Source organism: Numida meleagris, chromosome 5, assembly GCF_002078875.1.
Source record: "Numida meleagris isolate 19003 breed g44 Domestic line chromosome 5, NumMel1.0, whole genome shotgun sequence".
Classification (NCBI taxonomy): Eukaryota; Metazoa; Chordata; class Aves; order Galliformes; family Numididae; genus Numida; species Numida meleagris.
In genome coordinates this window covers 70,030,343-70,048,741 of record NC_034413.1, presented here as the reverse complement: position 1 = coordinate 70,048,741, position 18,399 = coordinate 70,030,343, and the positions used below count along the sequence as shown (strand labels likewise).

At 36.0% G+C, this 18,399-nt stretch overlaps 1 protein-coding gene across 1 annotated transcript in view; it reads left to right on the top strand.

The window, feature by feature from the left end:
- The window catches only part of NEB (nebulin), a 124,662-nt gene that overhangs the window by 13,696 nt on the left and 92,567 nt on the right, over nt 1-18,399 (top strand). The window contains 23 exon segments of the mRNA XM_021399955.1: nt 555-659; nt 1,002-1,109; nt 1,907-2,218; nt 3,441-3,647; nt 3,883-3,987; nt 5,046-5,153; nt 5,734-6,045; nt 6,901-7,107; nt 7,794-7,898; nt 8,051-8,158; nt 8,506-8,817; nt 9,611-9,817; nt 10,719-10,823; nt 11,623-11,730; nt 13,185-13,496; nt 13,637-13,843; nt 14,329-14,433; nt 14,875-14,982; nt 15,726-16,037; nt 16,238-16,441; nt 16,878-16,982; nt 17,703-17,810; nt 18,173-18,378. Coding sequence (XP_021255630.1) covers nt 555-659; nt 1,002-1,109; nt 1,907-2,218; nt 3,441-3,647; nt 3,883-3,987; nt 5,046-5,153; nt 5,734-6,045; nt 6,901-7,107; nt 7,794-7,898; nt 8,051-8,158; nt 8,506-8,817; nt 9,611-9,817; nt 10,719-10,823; nt 11,623-11,730; nt 13,185-13,496; nt 13,637-13,843; nt 14,329-14,433; nt 14,875-14,982; nt 15,726-16,037; nt 16,238-16,441; nt 16,878-16,982; nt 17,703-17,810; nt 18,173-18,378 — 4,076 coding nt within the window.

Genomic DNA, 18,399 nt, shown 5'->3' with positions numbered 1-18,399 from the left:
AAGTAAAGAGGGAAGAAGGTCTTATAGTTAAGTAGAGGTATCTACTGAGGAATTGAGCAGAGTTTTAAAAATGGTTTTAAGTACTCCTAGTCTGGAAGAGTTTTTATGTATTGTCCTTATTTTCTTCTCTGATTTTTTGTCCAAGTAATTTCTCAGTATGAGATTGTCAAGCTTTGGGAAATTCACACAGCTTTTTCAGTTCACATTACCTGAGTCTAACCATTTATATTTTAAGTATATTTGAAGTTATGCAAGATTTTCAAGTTGTTGGTGATGTTTTCCCACCTACAATAATGAATGAGTTACAGGATGTCTGATGAATCCCAATCTGTGTATTAACGTTCTTTAGGTTTTCTGAGTGAAGACTGCACAGAGTATTTAGGGCTTGTTTCTTCCATCAACAAGATCACTAATTCTGTATGAAAAGTGCAGTCTCAGTCTTTGAGATAAGTGGCAACGTACGTTTGCAAAAATCAAACACAAATTCTCAATTCACATGAACTGGGGCTACTTGCACAAGGAAAGAATTTATTTATATATTATATATTTTACAGAAACTCTACAGATCTTCTGGAGAAGAAGTTAAGCACAAATATACTCTTCCCCCAGATGTCCCACAGTTTATCCAAGCTAGATACAATGCTGCAAATGTCAGTGATGTAAGTGACTTCTTTATAACCTTTTACACGTTGTTCATGAATTTTTGAGTAATGTGTTACAGATACTTTCATACTACAGATTTCTTTCACTGATGTATGATTCTTTATAATCTTACTTATATCACTGTAATTTTTCATTCTTGGTATCATTTGAATTTCCAAGCGAATCCCAGCTACTCATGTAATCATGTAATTAATTTAGTTTAATTAATAAGTAATAAAACACTAAAGGAAGCATCATATACTGAAGCTTTGCCAGGAGTAGCTTTCATGTAGCTTCAATTTGCTTATAATTCATATGAATGCTAGGTTCTCTAGAATAATACCGATTATCTTTCTTAGGCATATTACAAACAGGACTACCACGATCTAATAGCTAAAGGGAACAACGTGTCACTTGATGCTATTCCAATTGCTCGAGCAAAAGCTTCAAGAAATATTGCTAGTGATGTAAGTATCTATGCCAGGTATACTTGTTTTAGGCATTTAGTAAAAATGTCAACCACTCCAGGCCATGTGGTAGACTGTAAATATTGCATATGTCTCACTACAGTCACTAACGGGAGAAAGACATTCTCAGTCTTTCCCTAAGTGTTGGTTTGTGTAAAACCTCTTTTATTCTAATCACGTTTGCTTTACGTTCTGTGAAGTGCTACTGTACTATGTTTCTTAAACCACTCTTCACAGGAGAAATGAAATCAGTAGTTCTTGCAACCATTTGGTGGCAAATTTCCAGTAAATTAGCTACATTAGAATCTACTTAGACTGTGAGACAATATATACTGAGGCTATTTTGAATTAAGCAGTGGAGTATGGCTAATAAATGAATTGGAAGGCTGTACAGTGCAAATTGTTTGATTCGGCAGTTTCAGAAAAGTAGAGGAAGCTTTTCAGCTTCCTTTTCTTTTTGCTATTGCTTTCAGATGAGAGAGATGGATTGTCTCAATTGTTTTAATATTTTTCATACACCTCTCAGCACAGTAATTTTAAGGAAATGAGTTCATTTCCTTTCAAGGAAAGCTATAGCTGATGAGTCACTGTTATGTGTATAACCTGTTGTGTATAGCCTTAGATGGTGGGAAAAGAAAAGCTGATGTTGTTGGGTGTACTATTTAGGCTAGTGTTTCTGAACAGCTTGCAGCTTTCCTTTCCAGTGGAAATCATTACAGATTTTCCTTTCTTTTTTTTTCAGTTTAGACATCAGTAGCCATGCGCCAATATATTTGATCTCTTTTCTCTGTTTCTAGTATAAGTACAAAGAAGCATATGAAAAGGCTAAAGGAAAACAGGTTGGTTTCAGAAGCCTGCAAGATGACCCCAAGCTTGTTCACTACATGCACGTTGCAAAGATTCAGTCCGAGCGTGAATACAAGAAGGACTATGAGAAGAGTAAGACTGTCTACCATACACCTCCTGATACATTCAGTATCCAGGCTGCGAAAAAGTCTCAGGATGTGGCTTCTACTGCCCACTACAAAAACCTGATCCATCACTACACTTATCTGCCGGATGCTATGGATGTTGAGCTTGCAAGGAACATGATGCAAATACAGAGTGATGTAAGTATTTCAGGGGCTGCTGTCTCACTGATGTTCTCCTACACACACAAACATAAAATGGGTATTTCTGTTCAATGAAAGTTGCCATTGCTGTATGGGAATGCTTTGTTTTCGTTGTGTCTTGGGGAACAGCATTAGAAGTCTAAAGTATCAGATGGCTGAATTTAGAAGTACCACATTTCAGGTGAGTTACACTCGAAAGGATTTTGATGGTGACATGCATATGAAGAGCAGATTTTTGGGATAAGGCGTGCAAATGATTTTATTTTCCTTTTAAATTTTTTTCAGAAAACTTTATTTTGCAACTAGCTTAATATTGTTTCAATCTTTAAGGCTTCATTTAAGGTTCCCTGCTTTGTCTTCACATGAGATAGATGTGGTAGTGTAGGTGGACTATTAGCAAATAGCAGGAAGGAGTGGACAAAATGTAGCTCTCGATAGTATTAGGGATACCTCCTCTGGAAATCTGTAGCATAAGAGATTTCTTGCAGGACTTTCTTGGTTGTTCTTGCAGATACAGAGTTTTAAATGATTGACTGAGCATACCAGGTTGCACTCTGCAGTTGTTTGGATCCTGTGGAGTTCCCCTCTCTCTAAATTTCTTTGGCGGATGACTCCTTCGAATTTAGACCACGGAAGGAGCTTAAGAATATGTCTATAATATCCTTGCTTTCAGACTGTGCACTGTCTGTACCTAAATGTTTATATGCATATTTTGTGTATTACCTGCATATTTTGTAGCCTGGGTAGATTTTTTTACTTGAAGTCTGTAAATTCTGCATATTTCACTGTAGGAGAAATTGTAGGAGGAAAAAAAAAATTAAGTCTCTGCTCTGTGGACCTTTGTATAAAAGGCCAAGTAAAGACTGCTGAAACCCAGACCAAATTAAACCATGGTCAGTGAACACCTTATGGTAGTTTAGAAGTTATTAATGATTGGAGAGTGGTCAAATTTTTCACAAGGGTATGCGAAAAGAAGCTTAGTAAATCCTGAAAAGTTGTTAATGTTCGTAAGAAATAAATGAGGAAGGAAAAAATACAGCAGCTTATGTTCCTCCCTATGAAATGACAGAAATGAAGAAAATAATAATAATCTGTTATTCCTTTTTAGAATATATGAAAAAACTCCTGCTAACATAGAACATACTAGCGAGGCTCTGTGACTGTTGTTTAAACAGTTCTGTGGGATGATCTCGGTTCACGTTGTCTTTCTGTCCTTCAGAATGTATACAAACAAGACTATAACAGCTGGTTCAAGGGTATTGGATGGAGTCCTCTTGGCTCACTGGATGTTGAGAAAGCTAAAAAGGCTGGAGATGCATTAAATGAAAAGAAGTACCGTCAGCACCCAGACACCATCAAATTTACAAGTATACCAGACTCGATGACCATGGTCTTAGCTCAGCACAATACCAAGCAACTGAGTGACGTAAGTAATTTTTTGTTATTAATGCAATATGGAGGTTTTATTTCATACCACATGTTTATGATTTTTATGTTACTATCTGATGTTCCATCTTAAAAATGTTAAGAGTTTGAAAAATGTACAAATAGTAGGATTGTAATTTGTTGGTAGGATTTAAGTGTTGTTGTTTTGTCTCTGTTAATATTAGTATTACCTACTGTGTTCTTATTAACAGATGGTTGTCTATTTTGCCTTGCAGGTAGCATATAAGCAAGAGGGTGAAAAAGTAAAACATAAATACAAGCTCGATCCCGATGTTCCTCAGTTTATTCAAGCAAGGGTCAATGCCTACAATTTAAGTGATGTGAGTATGCAACCAACAGTGCATTCAATAATACATTTATTTATAATTTACTTAATAGAAAAACGACTTTTTAGATATTCATGCTATGATATTAAATACAGAAATGTGCAAGCTGTCTGTTCAGGTGTACTGTTACTGCTAGAAGTCAATGGGTTTTACACCTGTTAAGCAGATGGTTAGTTGTCTCCCTGAGCACTGCTGAACGTAAAGGCATTTCAGTGCTCTGTTGCTGGACTGGTGGGAGAGTCTGAATGAGAAAAAGATCATTACTTTTATTATTCAAATGCATATGGGTTTGGAGGCTACCATTCTTCATTTTTGTGCAAAAAGTATTGCGTAGGAAATCAGTACAGCTTCTCTGTGTGTGTTGCCTCCTCCTGCTGAGCTTTCAAAGGAAATGTAAGAAATGTAAAAAAGTAATGGTTTTTCCTGTTGGTCAGCTATTAGTCTGACTGCTTTCCACTGCTTTTTGCATCTGTCCAACAATGTAAGGATATCCACTGATAGTTTTATTGCCATTCTCATGGTAAATTTTTTGGTGGCGTTAACAGGCCTCCAGGAGTTAGGTAAAAACAGATATATCCTTTCATTCCATCCTTTAAAAAGCCATGAAATACTGTTAGTCTGTCCAGATAATAACCACTAATTAGAAGTCAGCTAGGCTGCTTTCTTCAAGCCAGAGCTCCTGATTATGAAGCTCACAGGAAAAAAATGTCTGAAGGTGAAGTGAAGGTGAAGGTGAAGTGAAATGAAAAAGGGTTTTTCTTAAGTATAGGCAAAAATTCCACGGATAGAGTTGTTCTGTACAGAAACTGAAAAAAAAAATGGAGTTAAAAACTTAGTAATATGAATTAAACTGATTGTCTTGAACTACTGCCTTATGTTTGCAGTAGATTTATTTCTTGTAATGTAGCTACAGATTGTGTAGAGGTTAGCATTTTTCTCTGCAATTGCACAGACTAATATTTTGATCACCATAAATACAATAAAAATAAAAACTTAGACATTTAAATATTTCTTACCGTGACATTGTGGACTTATGTGTTTTTTCCCATAAGGCTAACTACAAAGCAGACTGGAAAAAAACCATTGCCAAAGGATATGATCTGAAACCAGATGCCATTCCTATTATTGCTGCTAAAGCATCTCGGAATATTGCAAGTGATGTAAGTACATTTTGCATAAGAAGAATGCAAAGGTCTGCTGTCTTCCTGCTTTCTGGAGCATATCGTGCTACAGAGCATATGCTGTATACATGTAATGATGTAGAAATACTTAACACTGAGAGTTGACGTTCTTATGGTACAAGCAAATTCATATGTTCACATAAACCTCAGAAAAAAAAGATATCTCTGTGGAATTATGTTTTAATGTGACTGCTGGCGAGCTGAGGCTGTTTGTTATATGTGCTTAAAGTGTCCACCAGCTTCTTTGACAGTTTCTGTGTGACAGCTTATCTATGCTGTCTTCTTAGCTGCTGAAGACCTGTACATCTACTTGTCTGGCATTCATGAGCTGTATGGAAACATGGCTCTTCTCAGGCAGCCACAGTCAGTGGGCAACACTGAAGTTTGGTGTGCCATCTGAAGCAAGCTATGAAAGGAGATTTGAAACACAGAAATAATTTTACTAACTTTTGTAAAATGCTGGAAGCAAATCCCGTTTTGAATTTCTATGTATTAAAGTTATCAAAGGTATGTTTTTTGTTTTCAAAGCGGATAAAGATTTCTTTTGCTTTGTCTCTAGTACAAATACAAGGAATCATATGAGAAAGAGAAAGGCAAACATGTTGGATTCCGTAGCCTGCAGGATGATCCTAAACTTGTTCATTACATGCACGTGGCCAAAATCCAATCAGATCGTGAATACAAGAAGGATTATGAAGTGACCAAGACCAAATATCATACTCCCTTGGATATGTTCAGTGTGACGGCTGCCAAGAAAGCTCAGGAAGCAGTTACAAACACAGGCTATAAACAGCCAATTCACCATTATACTCTCTTGCCTGATTCTGTGAATCTGGAACTATCAAGAAATGTGATGCAGCTTCAGAGTGATGTATGTAATGGTTAATCAGCTCGTTTTTTTTTTCTTTTCTGTATTACTGTGTTGCAGTATTAACCTTCTAAGGCTAGAAAATGAACTATCTGAGATTAACAGTAGATTGAGATCTGGTCTGGAACTGGATATTTTCCAAAGATTATCAACTGCACTTACTTAAGATAAATTCTAGGGAACTTACTTAGCAGGTAACAACTTTCTTTGTGTCTCCATGTATTTGACTACTCCTCAGCAACTGAATGTCCTGGTTACAGATCCTATATATTCTTTTTCCCAGATGCAGATCTGATCAACTCCCTCTTATTTCTGACATTACAGTTTAGGAACTCGTTTCATTTTTGCAGCATTTTCATACCTTTATCTGTTCTAAAAGCTGTGTTATAAAGTGTGTTTAAGTAGGAATGGTGTCTGTTCAAGAGTGTGTAGAGCCAGGCTACCAAGCAGAAGCTTTAGAAAAAGATTCATGGTGAATTAATTCCACTGAGAACTGGGCTGATTAACAAGGAGTGTCATTTAAAAAACTGAGTTTATTTCTGTCAGGTTTTCTTGTTAACTGCTCAAAGTTTGTATTAAGGTCTGTACATTTGTTATGTAGGGTGAGTTCTGAATGTTAGGTTAGTGAAAATAGTTTCTTTATCCCTATCAACAATTTTTCATGTTTTCCTGAGGAGTTGGAAAACATCAGTGGTTTTAGCAAGCTTGTGTAAAGTCTACTTAAAAAAATGAATGACCAGGAGGAGGTTTAAGGCCTCATCTGTTTGTGTTTGTTTGTTTTTATTCCTTTATTTCCTATATGTATGGGCATTCTAATTTTCCTTATCTCACTGTTTTGCCTTGTTTATTTCTTAAAAGAACGTCTATAAAGCGGACTTCAATAACTGGTTGAGAGGAGTTGGCTGGCTGCCAATTCAGTCCTTGGAGGTAGAAAAGGCCAAAAAAGCTACAGAGATTCTCAGTGAAAAGAAGTATCGCCAGCACCCAGACAAGCTGAAGTACTCTATCCCACTGGATGCAATGGAACAAGTGCTAGCTAGGCAAAATGCCAAGACTATGAATAAGGTGAGAAAACTTGTTCAGATGATCACAGCTAAGCCAGAGATAGGGTCTTCATCTTGCCAAATTATGCAACAGTTGCATTCCCATGGAGGTCATAAGAATTTCCAGTGGGTGTACTGGCTTAGTTGGTTAATGCTGGACACTAACAGATAATAGACTCTAAGCCTGATTAAGAGAGTTTCATCTCAAGTTTATAAAGATTTAAGATTTCACCTTTGTGCCTATGATTAAAAATGTCCCATACAGATTTTTAGTGCTTTGGTAACCTTTGCTCTTTGCCTGTAGAAAGTAGTGTGAACAGTGAGCTGAAACAAATCCTGTGAAATTCTGCCCACTTTTACAAGCATCAGTCAGAAAGTGGGAAGAATTTAAATTTTTCTCTAGTTATCTCAAACACCACTGAAACTTATTCTTTGTTTGCTGTGGAAAGAGGATGAATGGGAAAAAAATCTAAGCTTTGCATTTATGGATATATATAAAGCATCTAAGTCTCCAGACTTAGAAATACTAAAGAAAGATGAGGAATTTAATATTGGCACCCTGCAGTTATATTTGTTAAGGTAATTTCTAGTGCTTATGGAACTTCACACTGTAAAATTTTATTTATTACACACAAGCAAAACAAAAGCAAGCTTATATTTTGTAAGTGTAACTTCTTTTCAATGCTAAATGTCACTTTGTAATTGCAGAGGCTGTACACTGATAAATGGAACAAGGAGAAGACCAGCATTCATGTCATGCCAGATACTCCAGAAATTCTGCAGTCTAGAGTGAACCAGATCACAATGAGTAATGTAAGTTGGTGTGCTCAGTGAGGACATTCAGTGTCTGTCGCAAAGATCAAAAACTGGTGTAATTCTTAAGTCTTTTTTGAAAATATTTAAGGGTACTTCAGTACTTCTACCTTCATAATAGAGTACCTGTTCTCTTTTATGTTTAAAATTAGAAACTATACAAAGCTGATTGGGAGGAAGACAAGAAGAAAGGTTATGACATGCGGCCAGATGCTATTCCAATAAAAGCAGCCAAAGCCTCCAGAGACATTGCAAGTGATGTAAGTTTGTTTGTCAGTAGCATTCAGAATTTTTTCAAAACCAGTCAGAACTTTGCTCTATTATGCCCAAATGTGGTTTCAGTTATATGTTTGCTTTGATAAGCCTTTGCAGTACTTGCTCTCAGACTTGCTTCAGGAATAACACTGAATTGTCCCTTTTTCCTCCTTGTACAACTAATATACCTATGATCATTGGGCTATTTTCTGAGTCTCGGTACGTTTAAATGACTAAGCCTGTGATCTTGTAATGAAAAAGAACAAATATTTTTCTTTTTTTCTGAGATAAAGTTGATCCTAATAATGTACTTTTTTTTTCTTTTGCTGTTGTTTCTCTTTCCTGCTGTCAGTATAAATACAAACTAGCCTATGAACAAGCAAAAGGAAAGCATATTGGGTTCCGCAGCCTTGAAGATGACCCCAAGCTGGTGCACTTCATGCAGGTGGCTAAGATGCAATCTGATCGTGAATACAAAAAAGATTACGAGAAGGCAAAGACTAACTTCCATACTCCAGTTGACATGCTCAGTGTTGTGGCAGCCAAGAAAGCGCAAGAAGTGGCTACAAATGCAAACTACAAAAACTTGATCCACGTCTACAATGTTTTACCTGATGCTATGAGTCTTGAATTAGCCAAAAACATGATGCAGATACAAAGTAATGTAAGTGAGAGACTCTTCAGCCTTTGCTTTACCAGTAGGATGGTACTTGGTTTATGAGAGAATACTGTCAGCTAAATAGAAGATTTTTCATAGTGAAATTAGTTCAGTTGAATACTAAAATGTTGTAAATAAAATGAGACCTCCAATAACGATAGCCATGGTATATTTCTAAGACTCTGAAATATTGAATTACACTTACCTTTAAAGGATTCAGGCTCAGAAATAAGTCATTTTATTTCAAGAGTAAGACAGATGCATGCTGCTTACATGTTCTGTCAGACTCTTCAGCAGCAGTCCTTTTCTGCAAGCTAAGGCAACAAGAAGCTTATCTTTTCATCTGCAGTTTTATACTGTACTTCCAAGAAGATGTCCTTTTTTAAAAAAAAGGGAAAAACAGCTATGTAGCTGTGTTCTCAGAGTTTCTGGGATATTTAGACCCTAGAGAAGATAGATTTTTCTATTTTCTAGATTTTTTTTAATTTTTTTTTTCTCAGTGCAGTGGTTCAGGCTCATCCTTTTATTCAAGAGGGCCTTAGCATTTAATTGTATGTGAGAAATCTGTATCCTTCATAAGGAGGATCTGAATACTTCACAAGGGGTGGTATAATAAAATACAGATGGTACTGTAAAAAAATATATACTTCTAAATAGACACTGGGTACATCTTGATATTGTTTGATTCTTTTTAAAACAAGTGCATTCAAAATCTGCTGTACATTAAATACAGGAAGATTTGTCAAAATTTCCAGACGTTCATGTACATCTGATTATTTTCTTTTCCTTCTGCTTTCAGAATCAATACAGGGCAGACTATGACGAAAGTATGAAGGGTGTTGGATGGATGCCACTGGGCTCTCTGGAGGCTGAGAAGAACAAGAAAGCAATGGAAATTCTTAGTGAAAAGAAATACCGTCAGCATCCAGAAAAGTTGAAGTTTTCTGTTCCTCTGGATTCCATGAATATGGCCTTAGCTTTACATAATGCTAAAATCATGGATGAGGTAAGAAGATGTTCACGACAACTTATTTAAGTTTGCAGAAATAAGGAATCAATTATACCTGATGTAGACTTTTGGCTTAATAACTTCTGAATTTGTGAGTTTGGGCAGCTAATGAAAAATGCTTAACTGTCATTGTATTTCATCTTAATAGAGCCATACTATATCTTAAGCAAAGCATAACCCTGATATTTTCTTCTTAAGGTCTACTCAACGTAGCAGATTGTAGACTTCTAATAGTTTAACTTCAGAGGCTGAAAATACCAGTTATTCCCCTTAGAAAATAGTAATGAAACTTTTAAAGATATAGTCTGTATAATCTGATGCCTGTTATACCAATGTGGAATTGCTGCATAACATTAATGCTCTTATATATTGAGATATCTATTTTCTGATTTATCTGCTGAACTGACAGAATCCACTGCTGTCCTTCAGAAATGTCTCGTGTTCACGTGCACTGTATTTGGAGGGAGCACTTGAACTTTACGTGCATTTTCTTTAAATTTTACTTCCTCTAAGTAAGGGAAGTTACCTCTCTTTCAACTGAAACTTATTTTATATGAGATAAGCTAATTATCTTCCAAGCAAGGTGGCTAACAGCTTATTCTTCTAGCACTTCTTCTATTTATACCTTCTGACTTGGCTTTGATAGCTGTTCTCTGATGAATGTGCTTGAACACACTGCTGGACAAGCCATGAAATATAGTAGCAAGATTGGTATTTCTTCAACTTTTATTGCACACTTGCATAATTGACTTCATAAGAGCTATTCCTGATAAAAAAATACAGGTGGTCTCACCATACTAACAGATGTATTACTGTAAAGAAAGATGATATTTAAAGTAAGAATAGTTACAGTTAAATTTTTGGTTAGACTGACATGTTTTTTGCTTTATTCTTCTAGCACCAATACAAACAAGCATGGGAGGAAGACAAGAAGAAGGTTCACATTACTCCAGATATTCCACAGTTTGCTTTAGCAAAAGCTAATGCATTTAATCTAAGTGATGTGAGTACTGTTTGTAAAAAGTTGCTCCTTTTTTAAAAAAAAAAGATGAGAAATAAATAAAAGCATAGGAAACTTTCTCTAGCTCTCAGTTTGTTAGCCTGTGTTAGTACCACAGTATGCTATTTTCCTTTTCACACTGTCCTTCCCTGGAATTAAATACCAGAAGTTGTCAAGAAAAAGCAATAATAATTATGGGCAGGTCTTTGTAGTATTCATGTAGATCATTAAAATAGAATAATCATTAACAAAATAATGGAACTTGAGCACCATTCATGTTGTTTATGTACTTATTATTTTATTTCCTAATATACAGTGTTTTGTACTGGATTCAAAATTCTTTCTTGAAGTTTGAACATATTCCTTATGCAACATGATATTACAGACTGTTTCTCAGTGGCTAGTTGTTAAATCTGCATGTACTAAATAAAAGTTGTGATTGTGCACATCTTTATTTGCATGTGAATAGACATATTAATCTCATTTTTAGTTGTAAATTTTCACTAGCTTTTGTGCATGTGTAAAAGAAATGCAAATATTTGCTCTTTTGTTTAAGGTATTTTTACTGATTATAGTGCAGTTCAGCTGCATTGATTTGTGAATACAAGGACTGGAGTTAATTTTGAAGGTGAATCCATGTTTTTGTGCACATGAATAGCTTAAACAGTTTTTCAAAGAGTATTAAACATATGAGTAATGTGTGTGTCAAGCTGACATATAAAATGTCTACAGTATTACTTCTTTTTAAGTGCGTGCTGTGATTTGGTATTTTAAAGAATGTGTCTTTTCTTTATCTTCACAGAAAATGTATAGAGTTTCTTTTGAAGAAGCCAGGAAGAAAGGGTACGATCTCAGAGCTGATGCTATCCCTATTAAAGCTGCCAAAGCTTCTAGGGACATTGCTAGTGATGTAAGTTCTGAAAAGAAAAAAAGATTCCATTTCACTTTCTTGGCACAACTTAATATGCCAACTCTATGAAGTCTGTTTATTCTTGTTTGTAAATAATTCTGATATGTTCTAATAAGCTTTCTAGCATGGTTAAAGAACAAATTCTCCGTTAGAGGGGTAAGGAGATGCAAGGAAGTCTCTCAGAAAAAAACCAAACAGCTATGCAGTTCATTCCTCAGTGTTATAGTGCTTGGATATTTTATAAATATACATTGTATATTTATTGTATATTTATCTCTCAGACAGAATGTACACACATTAGCCTTGCAGGAATTTGAAAAGAACAAATATGGCCTTAAATTACTCTTACTTCTGGGACATTCTTCTAGTGATAGCCTTATTTAATTTCACCATTAAATTAAATGCAGAGAATGCAAGTTTCTGGAATCATGACCGTTTTAAAATCCTTTGAGTATCAGTGACAAGAGTTTTACTGTGGTAAAGCCAGCCTGGGAGAGTGGTGAAGTTAGGGCCTAAGGACACGTTATTTTTTAGCCCTCTGTCTTTCTTGACAACATCTGGGATGGAGCAGCCACTGAAAAGTAAATTTGCTTTACCACTGCTCCAAGTGTGAGGGCAATATAGTCCCTCAGTTCTCTCCAGGTAGTAAACAGTTAAGGAAGATGGAATTGATGTTTGGTCTGTGTAGTCCATGGTCCAGAGTTGATTAGAGATTGAGGAAGGGTTTAAGAAATCGACCCACTGGTTTTATTAATTAAACAAATGAAAAAAGATGTAGTTTATCTTGACTTCATGATTCATTTGAGCAAGTTACCTTCATGGAAGTGCTGTACAGATGTGCTGATTTATGCCTGGTCTTTAGATACAAGCTCAGGTTTTACGATCGTTGCTCAGACTATTGCAAAGATAGTTACACAAGCCAAATAGTGGTGGTAGTACAACAACAATGACAAAGAACGGTGTGGGTTGATGTATGCTAGTTCTAGTGCTTGTGATAGTTCACCTTAGAGCTAATAAGGTTATCTCTAAGCTATAGAGTAGAAAGTGCATGTTTTCCAAAGAATTATCTGCAACTCAGATCTTATGTGTTGGTTTGGGTTTTTATCAGCCTGCTTCATATCATCATCGTGCCATTTATAATGAGGTGAGAAAGCAATCACATCCCAAGTTACACTGAGCCCCATGTGAGAATAGAATAGTGTTGCGTATGGAAATTGCATTCTTCAAGAAAATGTTTTATGAATATTGGTTTTAATTGGGCCCTCATAAAATTTTGGGACTTGTTAAGCACCCTAACAAGAAGCAGACAGAACTACCACCTCCGTGATCTTAGTGTTTGTTTAATGATGTAAATGTAAAAATTTTAATTTACTTTTTTTTTTTCTTACAAGGTAGATGTTGCTTGTTAAACAAATGAAGTAGAACTAAAATCTCTGTCTCTCTTCTCTGCACAGTATAAATATAAATTAGGTTATGAACAAGACAAGGGAAAGCTTGTAGGCTTCCGCAGCCTTCAGGATGATCCTAAACTTGTCCATTATATGCAAGTGGCTAAGATGCAGTCTGATCGTGAATACAAGAAGGCCTATGAGACAAGCAAGACACATTACCAAACACCTTCTGATGCACTCAGTATCGTGGCAGCTAAGGAGGCACAAGATCGTGTAACTAATGCAAACTACAAGCGACTGATACACCACTATATGCTCCTACCAGATGCAATGAGTTTTGAATTGTACAGGAACATGAATCAGATACAAAGTGATGTAAGTTTCAGTTTTCTTTCTGATTATCATTCACATCTATACCTGTTTTCTTCTTGTTGTAAATGTACTGGAAAGAACAGAATCATTTAGTGGGAACCATTTGTAAGTTGTAATCTTTACTTTTGTTTCCTGGTTGGCAGAATGAATACAAACAGGATTACAATGAATGGTTCAAAGGTATTGGTTGGAGTCCTGCTGGTTCTCTGGATGTGGAGAAATCTAAGAAGGCTACAGAAATTGCAAGTGACCGGAATTACCGACAGCATCCCAGCACATTCCCATTTACAAAACAGACTGATGCCATGGATATGGTCCTTGCAAAGCACAACGCAGATATAATGAATAAAGTGAGTATGTATGGGGAGCATTAGTCAGGCACTCATGTATAATCTATGTTTATAAACATTGTGTAAATCTCTGTCGCTGCTTTTATGTAGCAGTGTTTCCCCAGGAAAAATGACTGTCCCTTAAAGATAGTTAGTTATTTTTTTCATTTTTTTTCTTAATTGAAACACTCAGTTACTGCTAAGAGGCATTGATTAAAACAATCTTTTGCTCATTTTTCCCATTGCTACCTCTCCAACATCTATTTTTCTCGTACTTACATGCAATTACTGACCTTGAAAATCTTGGCGGGTAGGCCTCAAGAGAAGCAAGACTGGATCCTGATTTGACTGATCCTGGATTAAGTCATCACATAGTACAATAAATCTAAGTTAACATCTTCTGCTTTTTACCCATCCATAATCAAAGCACACAGACAGAAAGATGGAAACCCTGAAAGAGCCGGCCTTTGTCACTTATGCTAATATTCTGTTCCTTTTTTCAATAGCATGCTTATACTCAAGCTTGGGAGAAGGATAAAACTCAAGTTCATGTGATGCCAGATACACCAGATATTCTACAGGCAAAGCAGAACAAGGCGAACTACAGTCAGGTAGAGCTTTTTAATGCTTTCTTTTACACTTCAAACTAATGTTAAATTAATCTGCTTCCAATTTCAAGGTGCCCTTCCATTTCAAAATAAAAATTAATTTGTGTAAGTTAGAAAAGAACAGAAGGGGAATTTTAGAGCAAAGGCAAGAATTGTATTATGAGTAGTATTTTCAGGGTAGCGGTGTCAAATCCCCAAGCTAAACCACGATGTGAATCTCCTCCCGTGAAGAAAAGCTTTTTAATCGTTGGCCTTAGACTTGAAAGACCTGCGTTCCTTGCCTATCTCATTTTCCATTTTCTCAGTTTCCATCCCAGTAGTCCTTCTCTCATTACTGAAACCTGTGAGGTGACCAGTATTAGGTAATATGGATCATTATCATATCTAAGTAGAAGGTGACATGTATTACTAAGGCTTTTTAATTAAAATTGTTTTCAATTTCAGAAACAATACAAGCTTGACTGGGAGGAAATGATAAAGAAAGGCTATGACCTCACACCTGAAGCCATTTCAGTGAAAGCTGCCAAAGCTTCAAGGGACATTGCAAGTGACGTAAGCAACATTTAATTCTGTCTGAAGTGCACTCTTGTGTGCATCCCTCTGTTAAAGGGTGTCTTGTAGTTTATAAAAAGAAAAATTGCTGATAAAACACTTTCCTGATCTGTTTTTGTCAGTAAAGACAATGTTTTAAGGAGAGTTATTCTTTTATTTTGGCAATTCAGAAGATTGTGGCCATCCATGAAATGGCTGGTCATGGGAAGTTAGGAGCAATTTAAACTGAGTTGTCTGCTCTTTTGAATGTTACATCTTCAGAGCAGCAGCAAGCTGGTTCCAGTACCTATATTTTGAAATCCTTTTTACAGCTCAGAAGTAGCTATGGTGACAGATGTGTTGTAATTATTTCCTGTAACTTGATATTAATATAAATCCTGCATTTGTGAAAGAGATTTTATTAATCATTGGACACAAGTCCAATTGTTTTATTTATCAAAGTAGTGCAGTGTGACAGCCTTTGGGCTGCGACTGTATAAATCGAATGGCACAGGGGGCCACTGTTAGAGCCACGCACTCTTCCTGCCCAGGGAACTCAGTTTCTTCCCAGGGAAGACATTCACAGACACCAACTGATGTGTATGAACTGGAGGGCTACTAAGTCTTTAAGTAAGATGCCATAGCAAGCTGCTTATTTCATTGGTAATGAGAAGCATTGAACTGAGTGAATGTATTTGCCGTTTATATTTTATGGCTGCCTAATTCTTACTGCAATTTCAATAATACAATATTTATAATTTTAGTACAAATACAAAGAGGGATACCGCAAGCAACAGGGACATCACATTGGATTCCGGAGCTTACAGGATGATCCGAAGATGTTGTGGTCTATGCAAGTAGCTAAGATGCAGAGCGAGAGGGAGTATAAGAAAGATTTTGAAAAGTGGAAGACAAAGTTTAACATGCCTGTGGATATGTTAGGCTTCCTTCTGGCTAAGAAATGTCAGGAGTTGGTTAGCGATATAGACTACAAACGGATGCTACACCGCTGGACTTGTCTACCAGACCAAAATGATGTTACCCAAGCAAAGAGGGTCTATGAACTACAGAGTGATGTAAGTTTTCTCTGAATTGAATTCCTTCATTTTAGGTAAAATATTAACTACTTTTCAAAAAGTTTCTTTAAGAACTCTCTTTTGATATCAGTGAAGTTCAAATTGAGGATAATACACCAGTTAGTCTTTTAGTACGTTTTAATACACAGACAGTGAAAGAATGGACTATGATTTTGATTTTTTTTTTTTTTCCTTAACAGAATCTGTATAAGTCAGATCTACAGTGGCTTAGAGGCATTGGATGGAGTCCTTTGGGATCTCTGGAGTCTGAAAAGAACAAGAAAGCTTCTGAAATACTCAGTGAAAAGAAGTACCGGCAGCATCCAGATACTATTAAGTTCACAAGTATCCCAGATGCCATGGATATCACTTTAGCAAAATCCAATGCCAAAAATAGAAGTGATGTAAGTTGCTTTAGATTCAGTAAATGAAGGAATACTTCAGTATATGTTTGTTATAAAGATCACCCTATCAGAATGCAATTAAAATATACAGGTTTGCAGTCTGTGCCTTACTGTTCAGTTGTGAAGAAGTACTGCCTTATTCAGGAGATTAAAGTCTTTAGGACTACATAATTTATTCAGTGATAACTGCAAATAGAATCCTTACTGTGTAGTATGCCAACGTATTGTCATAGTGCTGTGTCCTTGACCATTTATGGATGTAAAGAAGGGTAAAAGGTATTTCAGTAAGAAGTTGATGTACTGTCTTATTGAAATATCTTGCATTGTTAAGTCACTCCTGCTTGCATGGTACATCTTTGATTTGTTGTGGTAGAGAAAAGGTAAGCTGAATTCACTGCCATGCATGTGAACCACTTTTATTCATGTCTCCTTTCAGATACTGTATAGAGAAGCTTGGAACAAGGACAAAACCCAGGTTCACATCATGCCTGATACTCCTGAAATTTTGTTGGCTAAATCAAACTTAATCAACGCAAGTGATGTAAGTGTGTCTCTGTAATGTTTCTTTTATGCAATTTGGATTTACCCTTCGTAGCTTTAGTTTAAAATGGAGTAGAGTGGTTCTAACAATTGTTAGCATACCTGTGGTCTTTTCCTATTAAAATTGTTACGCATTGGGATACCTGAGTAAATTGCTAAATTATAAGGTGGAAGTGAAATTGTTAGGGAAGAAAGCAAATCAAGAAGATACTCAAAACAAGTTTGATGCTTTGTCTTTCATCCTTACAGATCGTATTAACCTTACAGATATGTGTTCAGTAGTTTTTAGAAAGCTTGTCATTCTAGTTCTGTTAAAAGTCTGATTATACCGAATTATCTTCTTAGAATTATTTAGAATTTCTTTACATCAAATTCTTGGATATAATGGAACAAATATCGACTACATGTAAGCAGTAAAGAAACGTTAGCAGTTGTATCGTAAGAAGTCCGGAAGATTAGTACTTCTAGTAAAGACTTGTTCTCAGATAAGTTAATCAGGAAAAAATGAAGTTGGTTTGATGTATTTCATATAATCAGTTACAAAATACACTTTATATAAGCTATGGGATGTAGCCACATATGGAATCTTATACTTCATTTTCAGTAATCAGTGGAATAAAAAGGTAGTATTGTGTGGGTAAGATCATCTTACCTTTTTTCCATATTGGAAAACACTCCAGAGCCATAATCATAACAATTGCTTGGAATTCTTCTCCAACAGAAACATTACAAGTTAGGATATGAAGAGCTGAAGAGGAAGGGCTACGATCTTCCTCCTGACGCCATACCCCTCAAGTCAGCGAAGGCATCCAGAGACATCGCTAGTGAAGTAAGAGTCTGAGGGAAAATAGTGGTGTGACATTAAACTGGAAAACATTACTGGTGAATGATGTCTTATTAAGAGATGGACAGACCTAAAATTTTAACGCTTACAGCCTCTTGGTTATGCAGCAATGTATAATTGCTTATTGTGAAAAGTTAATTTAATCGATTAAAATAATTTATAAGTAAAAAGAATATAACAATTAAAAATTACTGTAAATTGTTCAGTAAATAAATAAATGCTATAAATACAGCCAAAATGTTCAATATCTATTAATGTGTATTTTAATTCAAAAATTAACAAGTCTGTTGACAATGGAGAACTTTAAATTCCTTCTTGAAAACACTGTGGTTTCTGCATTCATTTAGTATCAATATAAAACAGCCTATCGGAAGCAGCTTGGCCACCACATTGGAGCCCGCAACATAGAGGACGATCCGAAGATGATGTGGTCGATGCACGTGGCCAAGATCCAGAGTGACAGGGAGTACAAGAAAGCATTTGAGAAGACCAAGACGCACTTCAGCAGCCCAGTGGACATGCTGGGAATTGTGTTGGCCAAGAAATGTCAGGAGCTGGTCAGCGATGTTGATTA